The following is an 11,250-nucleotide window of genomic DNA, read 5'->3' on the forward strand; positions in this document are numbered from 1 at the left end:
CCATGGCAATGCACCGAGGTGGAATCTATTCGCAATACCCGGAAGACCTGAGAGGTAGTACGTCATTTCGTCCGAGCTATGGATTAAAGTCTCTGCGGGGAGAGAGGACCGGGATAAAAAGCGCACACGTGTGTTTACCCGCCGGGCGCTGGGGAGCTTCAATCACGTGTTCAAATATATATTTCTACGTGTAACTAGTGCTTATTTTATTGTAGCCATCCTAGTTCTTCTCCCATCTGCGTGCGTTTTTAATTCCTAAATTGGCCCATTTAGCTCAAGTCTTCTTCTTCTGACTGAGAGCAGAGCGAGAAAGAGAGTATACACACGTGCTGTTCTTAATAACGGTGGTGATGAGGGACGATGTATCTCATAGGTAGGAGGCTCCATTCTCGGAGCTACAGTTACAGGGCTTAGCCCCGGAGCATGGGAAGCAGTGCTGAAAAGTAGAAGGAGCTTGGACTACGACTCCTATCACCCCTGAGCATTGGCTAAGCTGTGGGGGAATGTTGAGAGTTGTAGTCCTACAATAGCGAGTGACCCAAGGTTGTAGAGAGGTGCAGCCAGAACGAACCTGTTCTCCTTGGTCAAAACAAATTGGTGATGGAGGGGGCAGTACCACCTTATGCACCATAGGAAAGGTATAATAAGCAAGTTATGCTGTTTGTTGAACTAGAGCTGAATCAAGTCAGGTTTCTCTCTCTCTCTTCTAAGTTCTGAATGATTTATGGATTGGCTCAAGTGCTTGCATTAGTCAATTTAATTTAATTTAATGAATAAAAAATACCTCTTCTCCCAGGCCTTTGACTAATTAAACAATCTATGGCCTTTAAAATTGTGTGTGCACAGGATGGGTATTCTTTTTGTTTGCTTCTATGGTATGTATTTTTGTATTTTGATATTGTACACCAACTTTTGATCCTCAGGTGAAGGGTGCTGTAGAAATTTAAGAAATAAATAAATACATTGAAGCTGGGATACCACTTCAAGAGCAGCAGATTGGTGCTAAGTGCTATGCAGCTGGAGAACGCTTCCTTCCATTGCTAAGATGCTGTAGGGAAAGAAGTCAGTAATGCTACTTTAATTATATTAAAAATGGTGAGAGGGACTTACTTATTTGCTTACCATCATTAGTGTGCCTGTCAGACCAATGTCATGATCAGTACTGTGTGGCATGTGCACCTTTTTTAGTCACTCTTGATCATTAAGAGCTATTCGTTTTTAAGACTTAATGGGTTCTGCTGCCTCACACACCTTTTGCTATTGCTTTGTTCCCTTGCCTGCTCCTCCTTTTTGATGGTGCTTATGTGTGCTGCTCTGGTTCGCTAGAAGCGGCTTAGTCATGCTGTCCACATGACCCGGAAGCTGTCTGTGGACAAATGCTGGCTTCCTCAGCCAGTAAAGCGAGATAAGCGCCGCAACCCCAGAGTCGTCCGCGACTGGACTTAATGGTCAGGGGTCCCTTTACCTTTAGCTTTTATGCACCATAGTGACCTCTACAGCCCTGTTGCTTGATGAGTGAAAATTGGGCGTTTTAAAAAATTATAGGTAAGGTAAGGTAAAAATGGTAAAGGACCCCTGGTCCAGTCAAAGGTAACAATGGGGTTGGGGCGTTCATCTCACTTTCAGGCCAGGGGAGCCGGTATTTGTCCACAGACAGCTTTCCAGGACGGACCTTTATAAGTAGTCTAGCCTGCTATTATGTTGCTTTCCACAAAACTGCCAGCTGACTCTCCCTTGTCCTACTATTCCTAGTCATTTGCCAACCCCTGACTCATCTTTGCACCGCTCTCTTGCAGATCCTTTGTTCGGGACTGCTTAACTTTTATGTACACACCTAGGACACTGTTGGCACTTGAAGAATGTCACATTGAGATAGGTGGGCCTGAGCATGAACTCTGAAATATTAAGTGGTATGAACTCACACAGATGATAAATTCTAAATAGATTATACTAACGTAACAGCATGTACCCAGCAAACCCCCCGCAAAAACTGGCTTACCTGGCCATAGATTTGAACCTGACCTCAGTTGCATGGTAGAGCATAAAACTAATAGGGACAGATAAGAGTAGCTGATCTTTTCCCACCGTCAAAGAACAGAACTGTGGTTCTTTTCAGGGACAGCCAAGCTTGACATCATACATACTATAGAACTGTAACCCTGGGATCACTTTAGTCTAATTATGACATAACAGTCTACATCATCTTTATAAAACAGAGGAGGGATAGTATCATCGGGGCACAACTCTGTGGAAGAAGTTATTTCTGTGATGGTCATGAGGCATATTTGGCATGATGTGGAGTCTCTGTTTTCTAGAGCATTGATCTTCAGCTGTGGGTTGGACCCAATATTGCATCCCAAAGTGTTTTAATGTGGGACATATCAGCAGTGCTACCACCAGACAAATATATGACATTAAATAAATGAACCTGCAAATGCATGTCTGAGTTAAAGGTGAGCCTGAGAAAGTAGAAGACTACAGTTCTAGAGTATGAGTTACAGCACAGTATTTCTCACTTGAGTTTGAGGGGCCTTACCAGTTGAATCAATCCTATACTCAGCTGAGTAGGGGATCGCAGCTATACATGGTTGCCAAAACATTTCCTCCATTGGTGCACCCTTTTGGGGAACAACCACAAGTTTCCAGTTTCCATCATTCCTGGAGAATCAGGTTTCCTCTCTGGATGCCCTGTGCCATCCAAGATGACTCAACTTTCAGACCTCTGCTCTTGGATCATGATAGTAAGTGTAAAGGACGATGAGCATATACTGTATACAAGCAGAATTACTGCAGAATGTTTTTTCCACAACTTAATTCTGTGCTGGCCATGATGTTGCTACTATTCACAAAGGCACCAGACTGGGCAAATGGCAGGCTATGCTTTGGATGCTGCTGAAGCAATGTATTAATTATATTTAAGTGTCTTTTTCATTAAACACCTAAATTAACAGTTTGCTAATAATGAAATCTAAGGAAATAACTAGGTAATACCAAAACATTATAATGAAGGAGATGAACACACTAGAGTTTAACTTGCATGCTTTTATTTCTTAATTTTCTGCCATGAGTTTAAACTGAAAAGCCTAGGTAAAATAATCTGGTTTTATGCCCAGTTGCAGCATTCACAACTTGTATCAAAGACCAAGCCAGCCTGGCAATTCTGCTCATAGGTGACTCCATTCAGACAGTGCCAGAAAGCATTTCTGTTGTTGGCCACGGGGTACAGACCATTGGCTTTGCCAGCACAGAAACCGCTACCACCACTGCTGCCACTGCCAGAACTTCCACTGCCAGAGCTTCCACTGCCACTTCCTCCACTGCTAGGAGCAGCTGTGATTGGAGGATTGGGTTGGGCAGGAGCGGTACAGCCTGAAATAGGAAAAAAAAAATCACACACTTAGATGTGCAGGATCAGTATTGCACTAATTCTTCCTTTGCCCCCAATTATTTAGTCGTTATTTTATTTAATTATAGTCAGAACCTCGTGAAATGGTAAGAGCTTGGTGGAACAAAAATGCCTTTACTAAAAGGTCTAAAAACAATGGGTAGGATGCCTACTAAACTTGACTTCTGTGCTAGGCTCTAGTTTCCAAGATCAGTTTCACAAAAGCAGAAGGTATTGTTGATTGTCATTGTTCTAGTCTTTTCTCTCTTGCTGCCTTGTTTGCTTGAAAGTGCATGATGCCACCTCTCCCATCTCCCTCCAAAACCTTCTTCAAAACTCACATTTTTTAACATATAATTTTTATTATATTGTTATATCCAACCTTACAATAACAAACAAATATACTCTTTGCTCTGCCAAGCTTGTGACTTCCCTCAGTCCTTCAGCTGGTTTTTTTTCTTTTCAAATCTTTGTATTGCACTTTAAATTATCAGTTTAATATCCTTAATATCCTTGTAGTCAACTCTATCTCTTTGGTCTGAATTTTTTTGAAATTTATCATTGCCAGATTTATTTCAGTTCCGCTACTGTCTTCACATTTTTACAATAATTGTTCATATACCAAACAAATTTACTCCCGTCTCTTTGAAACTTTTGGTCGTCTTGGTTTCGGACTCTACCTGTCAGCTTGGCTAATTCTGCATAGTTCATAATCTTCGTCTGCCACCCCTCAATCGTTGGTAACTCCTGCAATTTCCACCTCTGGGCTAATAAAGTTCTTGCTGCCATCGTGGCGTACATAAGAAGTCTTTGGTCTACCTTTACAATTTCCTCTCCCATCAAACCCAACAAAAATGCTTCTGTTTTTTTTTTGGGAAAACTCACCTTTTTGTGAAGCCTTTGGCTGAACCCCTTAGTTCCCACGCTCTGCTGAACTAGGGGATCTGCCAGTTTCTGTTCTCTTAGTTTCTCATTTTTCTAATCTTAATCCAGAATGTATCCTATGATGTGCATGATGCTGCTTTTTCCATGCTCAAACCATTTGTATGTGTTTTTAGAAAAGTGGTTTGTTTGTTTTTTAGCATTACTGAGACACGACTGTATTGCCATTTACAATATGCAAATGTTAATTTGAGAAAGCGTCTTCTTGCTGGTACTTACTGGTGCTTTGAAGACCAAGGGCATTCTTCAGGGCAGTGATCAAGGGATATCTGCCTTGGTTGCAGAAAGTTCCAGTGAAGTCATCCAAGTCAATGGCCCAAACCATGGCACCTCCAAAGTTGTTCTTCATCAGCCATTCAGCCTTTGAAGAAACAAACAAACAAACAATCAGTCCTGAACCTACCAGGACATTCTAATGCACCAGAATGAATGTATGCTTTGGTGAGATTGGTACCATACCTTGATCTGGAAGCTCTTGATGTTGTCATAGCCCACCCATTCATTGCCTTTGTAAGCATAAGGGACATCTTGAGGACCATCCCAAGCTTGAGTGGCTCCATTCTTCAGGAAGGTGCAAATCTGGAAGGGAGCAGACATACAATATTACCAGCTGACATGCTTGAAGAATAGCTTGCCAGAAGGCTTGGGGAGGAGAGGCTTTGTGCTAACCAACATGGTGGAAATCCAGTCCCTTAATGTTTACAACTGACTTATTAGTTTTTAAACATGATTTTAAAGCTGTTGATCTTTGTCAGAAGATTCCACTAATCTTATGTCTCCATTGCTTGAATCTGTCAAGAACAAAGCTAGTCAGGTTTCATCTCCCAGGAAAGAAATTTAAAACAATTTCAGCACGAACTGGAATTTCATACGTTGCCTTCAAACAGAAAAAACCTCTGGGTTATTTGGAAATGTGTGTTTGACACAGTCTTCTTGCACCTAATGCTGCAACAAGCACTGAATACATTAAAAAATAAAGCCAGTTACTGCCAGTAACCTACAGCAATCTTGTATTTAATTTGAGTTTAACTTGTATTGCTGTTTTTGCTGATTTGAGTTATGAAATATTTTTTGTTTGTGTTCTGCTATTTTTTAAAAGACAGTTGCTTGAGAAGTTGGCTATTAACACTTTTGGAATGCATAATTCCAGAACAGTAACCTTGTGCTATCATAGCAGTTAACTAGTTTATTCTTGCATGAAATCACATGACAATAGCAATAGCTAATTTCATCAAATGAATATAAAATAATTAAAAAATTATTTGCAGTACTATGGGTTTTAAATTTCCTGTTAAAAATGGTCCAATAATTGACCCATAATAAATTGAGCTTTTCTAAGTGTTCCCTCCCACCGTAGCCTCTGGTGAACCATAAGCTTTTTATCTCTTAGAAAAAAGCGAAGCTCAGATCAGGCATTCACTGCATGATTTTTTACTTTATTTTATATCTTTCTTGCCCTCCCCCATAGTGCATTGGTGCTCTGGGATAAGATGCTCCACCAGGTATCTAGGTCCTGAGATATATAGGGCCACGTATGTCAAGGCAGGCACTTTAAACTTGCCTCTGTAGCATAGTGGAGCTCTTTTGTAATAAAGGGTAAAGGTAAAGGGACTCCTGAACCATTAGGTCCAGTCGTGACCAACTCTGGGGTTGCACGCTCATCTCACATTATTGGCCGCGGGAGCCGGCATACAGCTTCCAGGTCATGTGGCAGCATGACAAAGCCGCTTCTGGTGAACCAGAGCAGCACACAGAAACGCAGTTTACCTTCCCGTTGTAGCGGTACCTATTTATCTACTTGCACTTTGACGTGCTTTCAAACTGCTAGGTTGGCAGGAGCTGGGACCAAGCAACGGGAGCTCACCCCGTCGCGGGGATTCAAACCGCCGTCCTTCTGATCGGCAAGCCCTAGGCTCAGTGGTTTAACCCACAGCACCACCTGTGTTCCAATAGGCAGCCCCTAATTGCAGCTTCCAAACCAACATCAAAGGCAGCCCCACTTACAACACATTACAGTAAAAATCCAGTCTTGAGTTGTTGAGCCCATGGGTTACTGTGACCAAGAATAGCTGTAGCTGACATTCTAAATGAAGCTGGCGTAAGACGTTTCTTGCCATGGAGGCAATAGTGAAAGATCTAGGAGCACCACACACTGCATACCTGTTCCTTCAGACTGAGTATAACAATCTCCAAAACAGACACTTGCTAAATCCTCATCCCATCCCCTATCTTGTTGAGATAACAAAATCTGCCCCTAATTTCTCACGGACATAACTCTGTGGCACATACCTCATAGTAAGCCCAGAAGCCAGCTTGTCTTGTATATGGTCCAGCAGGCCCAGCCCCAGATGTTGGAGCACCAACAGCTGTGTTGGATGGGTTGCTGAGGATGAAGGTGTGTCCATAAGTTGGGAATCCAACAATGAGCTTCTCAGCTGGGGCACCGTTGTTCTTCCAATAGTTCATGGCATATTCCTATAAGGAAAACACACTGCTAAAATGTCTCCAAAGACATAGTTGGAAGTTGCCTTGAGCGAAGTTCCTTATTTAAAGCCAATCTCTTTGTTTCTAGTTCCCCTGCCCCCTAATCAGAACATTTTTGGGTCAGCTTTATTTCCTTTGTTGAGGAAAGTTGATTTAGCTATTTGCGACAAAGCTTCTGAAATATACATACAACGTTGAAGTAGATGTTGCCACCAGTGTCTGCAGGACTTCTGTACAGAGGGCTGTTTTCTCCAGTGTATCCCTCCCAGGAGCCATGGAAGTCATAGGTCATTACATGGAAATAGTCCAGATATCTGTTGGGGAGGTATGCACGTAGGTATTCAGAGATGGGTTCATTTGTGGCCAATTTGCTACCTTACCAGGTTGACAATTAGAAGTGTGATATTGATATTGGTAATCTATAGCTGGTCTTCTAAATTCTATGCAGAAAAATCCGTAAGTAGGGCAATACCTTTATTAGGTCAGCCAAAATGTCACAAAATATTGAGCAAGCTTTTGAGTTCTCTAGAACTCTTCATCAAGCTGAGAGCAAAGCAAAGATCTGTGTTAAGATGGAGTTTAGGAAGCAACTCAGTAAGCAAATGCCAGGCACCTCTAAGCAGTAGCCCAAGTACACCTGCAATACAGTATACTTACTGGCCCAGCTGAGGAATTTGATAGCCTGATTCAATATTGGAAAGTCCACCAGCCACAGCAGCAGTGACCATGAGCCTGGTCTTGTTGGATTGTTGGGCTTCTTGCTCAAAGGCTTCCCGCATTTCCTATGAAAGAGAAGAAGAGCTGTAGCAATTACTTCTGCATCATGCTGTATATTATCCTCCCACTCTAAGGAGGAAACCCCTGTTTCATATGATAAGCACAGACATTGAGAGAGCCAGTAGCAAAGTGGCAGCTGGAACATCTGAGGGGCTGCAGGTAGGTAGTCACTAGGACAAGGTGGGGCAGGGGCAACATAAAATAGAAAGCTAGAGTGCAGCAGTCCTGTGTCCCATGCAGTCATATTCATAACATTCAATTTATTCAGAGATTCTCTGGAGTCTTTTCTGCCCGTCTTCCTTGGTATACATAGAACTGAAAAATCACAGGTACATCTATGTATTTGATGCTAGCCCTTAGGTATGTAAAATTTCCAGGTGTCCAGCTTTCTTCCTAGGTGACTTAAATATCTCATGCTTGTGTATGGGAATTGCTTAATTGTCCACAGTATCTTTTGCAAGGGAGGGGGATAGAGAGAAAACCAGAGTACGTTGACTCGGCCTATAGCGACCTCCTGGCTCTGCCTCCAATTAGCTGCCCTACCCACAGCACCATCTCTAGCTTACCTTAACCAGAACAGTAAAGAGGGCCTTATCCTGAGCAGTGCTGCCTCGAGAGCCAGGGTACTCCCAGTCAAAGTCCAGCCCATCAAATTCATACTGGCGCAGGAATTTGATGACTGAGTTGATGAAAGTCTGACGAGTTGCAGAAGTGGCAACCATTGCATTGAATCTAGGCAAGAACCAGAGAAGTGGAGGATAAGGAGAAATAACTACAACCAGCACTCACTCCACTCAGCAAGAAAAGACTTGATAAAAAGTTGCAATGGACTACCCAATCCAACCCCAAATCTCAAGACACAGCAACCCGTCCACCCCAAAGCATCTGTCACAATTGTGAAAATGATGCACCAAAATTATACACCAGGGATCCCACAGTCAGGTACCAAAAATCAAATTATTGTAAATGGTTCAAATAAGTGAGCCAAATCCAATCTGCAGCGGAGATAAAAACCTCCCGTATCATCAGTTGACTTGCGAGCCAATTCCTTCCAGATCTCAAATTAAGGTTATGATAATTCAGACTTCAAGTCCTTGAGTCAAACCCCATCACTGAATTATCCCAAGAAAAATGTTCTGATGCTTACGGAGCTGTTCCAAAGTTCCAGCCTCCAATAGCCAGGAGAGTCTTGAGTTGTCCATTCCTTGAATAAAGGAGTAAGAGAGATTAAGTTCAGTTCTGTACTTTTTAAATTCACCATCCCCACTATTGTGCTATAAAATATTGACTGTGACACATCTCATATAAGGCCATTCAAATAACCATTTTTGTTTGTTTGTTTGTTTTGCTCCTCTTTCCTGGAGCAGTGAGAAATCATTCCGATTTCAAGGAAGCTGATTATTTGGACCCATTTCAGTCTAGTTTCCACTGAAATAGCCTTGGCCACCCTATCTGATTATATTAGGAGACAGACAAGGAGAACTGCAACCCTATTGATTCTATGTGGCATTTGATATCATTGACTCCTAGATCAGTTCTGTTGATGTGTTGTCTAGTTCACAGGGGTCTACTCTGTCTCCTATGCTTTTTAACATCTATATGGGATTTGGAGGACAGTGTTATCGGCATGTTAACATAAACATAACAATGAATCCTGATAAGATAGAGGTACTGATGGTGGGTGGTTTCTGGGTCTGGGAATTGCGTAGATGGCCTGTTCTGAATGAAGTTTCACTTCCCGAAGGAACAGGTGCATAGCTTGGGGATGCTCCTAGAACCATCATTTTTACTAGAGGCTCAAGTGGCCTCAGTAGCTAGGAGGGCGTATTCCCAGCTATGGTTGGTCTGCCAGATACAGCATTTCCTAGACCAGGATAGCTACCTGACTACAATAGTACATGTTGTGCTAACCTCACATTTAGAATTATCGCAATGCACTGCACACAAGACTGCTCTATGTGGGTCTTTCAGATAACAAAGTTGCATTTCCACACAAAAACCTGTACAACAACTTTCACTGGAATTTGAATACAAATGCATTTGTACCTGAAACAGATCTAGTGCTGCTTGATACATTCTAGATTTGTTTACTGCAACAACTTCACAAGAGAAGTCTTGTGGTTTCTGCCTTATATAATATCAGGCATTTGCAATCATGCAGATGTTTTCAGAAAGGCACTCTGCAGAAAATGATCTGCAGGCAATTTAAGAAAATAAACTAGAACCAACTTGTCATCAGACAACTTACTGGTTTTTCAGCCCATTGAAAGATTGGTAAAGGGTCACATCATTCCACTCAATGGTGGCGATCTCATTGTTCTTCATGCCAGCAAATGCATAGATCAGCTGGGTACACAGGCATGGGTCAATGTTGTCAGGTTTGAATTTTCCAAGGCCTGGTCTGTACTGGGCCCAGTTGGTAAAGTAGCATGTCAGCTGGTAGGCAGAGCCTATGGTTAAGAGAAAAGTTGTGATGGTAGTAGGATATGTTCCACAACGAACCCAGAGTGGCTGGGGAAACGCAGCCAGATGGGTGGGGTACAAATAATAAAATTATTATTATTATTATTATTATTATTATTATTATTATTATTACTACTACTACTACCGTGTTTCTCCAAAAATAAGACACCGTCTTATATTTATTTTCAGGGGATGTCTTATTTTTTTTATTAAGTATGGTACAGTTTAACCTACAAGGTTAAACTGCCTATCACTATGGCTTATTTTCGGGGTATGGCTTATATTTCTTGAATGCTTAAAAATCCTGCTGTGGCTTATTTTATGGCTACGTCTTAATTTCGGAGAAACAGGGTACAGGCCAGGATTGGGACAGAGTCTTGGGCCTCATTCAGAAGAATAAGCAAGAACTTCTCACCCCCAAAAAACCCAACAGGGTTTTTGAAATAAATGAAGGAATGCACATTACCATGTAAAGGGAGAGGGCATGAATTCAACTCAGAAATTATCTCGTTATCTTAATGCGTAGGAGGTGCTCAACACAGCTCAATTGCTTTCCCTCTACCTGTTTATACTTACCCAGCTGAGCATTCAGCAAAAGTGCCAGACCTACGAAGGAAATAAAGAGTAAAGAAATAAGCCATTGAGGTAGGTGTGTGTGTGTAAGAGAGCCCAATCACATGGACTTAAGAATAAAAGGCATTCAAATAAATGATGAAGCCAAGAATGTTTTGCATTAAATAATAAAGGCTCTGATATTTTTTCCCAAGGAAAAACAAGCAATTTCCCCCAATACGCAGTTTTGGATGTTAGTTTCACTAATATATGTGGTTTTATGCACATTTCCCCTTAATATATGCATTTTTGTTTGGTTGGCAAACTGCATCACAAAATTTGGAGAAGAGTACATTTCGAAGCATAGCTGTGTTTCAGTTTGTGTATTGGTTTGAGAAATGCAGACTAGGTAGTCAATAAAATGCAAACAAAATCGAACCCCCCCCCCTACTCAGAAGTAGCTCTCATTGTGTACAATCCAGCTTTCTCCCAACTAACTTTTGATTGGATTGCAGCCTCAGTCACATTTCAGACTGGCCCATTCATTACAGTATTTAAGAATAAAACTCAATAACACAATGTATAGACATAAAGTGGTCATTATAGACTTACCGGTAAGGAGAATCAACTTGGCCATGGTTGATCTG

At 41.7% G+C, this 11,250-nt stretch overlaps 1 protein-coding gene across 1 annotated transcript; it reads right to left on the reverse strand.

Annotated features, from left to right (window-relative positions):
* Nucleotides 1-3,027: 3,027 nt before the first annotated feature.
* Nucleotides 3,028-11,250, reverse strand: CHIA (chitinase acidic). Its single transcript, XM_035122931.2, has 11 exons — nt 11,216-11,250; nt 10,628-10,657; nt 9,837-10,038; nt 8,736-8,792; nt 8,155-8,320; nt 7,469-7,593; nt 7,002-7,125; nt 6,617-6,802; nt 4,787-4,906; nt 4,547-4,688; nt 3,028-3,369 (listed from the first exon to the last, which is right to left on the reverse strand). The coding sequence occupies exons 1-11, from the start codon at nt 11,238-11,240 to the stop codon at nt 3,104-3,106; spliced, it is 1,443 nt and encodes a 480-aa protein (XP_034978822.2). The 5' UTR covers nt 11,241-11,250; the 3' UTR covers nt 3,028-3,103.

This window comes from Zootoca vivipara, chromosome 7 (assembly GCF_963506605.1).
Source record: "Zootoca vivipara chromosome 7, rZooViv1.1, whole genome shotgun sequence".
Classification (NCBI taxonomy): Eukaryota; Metazoa; Chordata; class Lepidosauria; order Squamata; family Lacertidae; genus Zootoca; species Zootoca vivipara.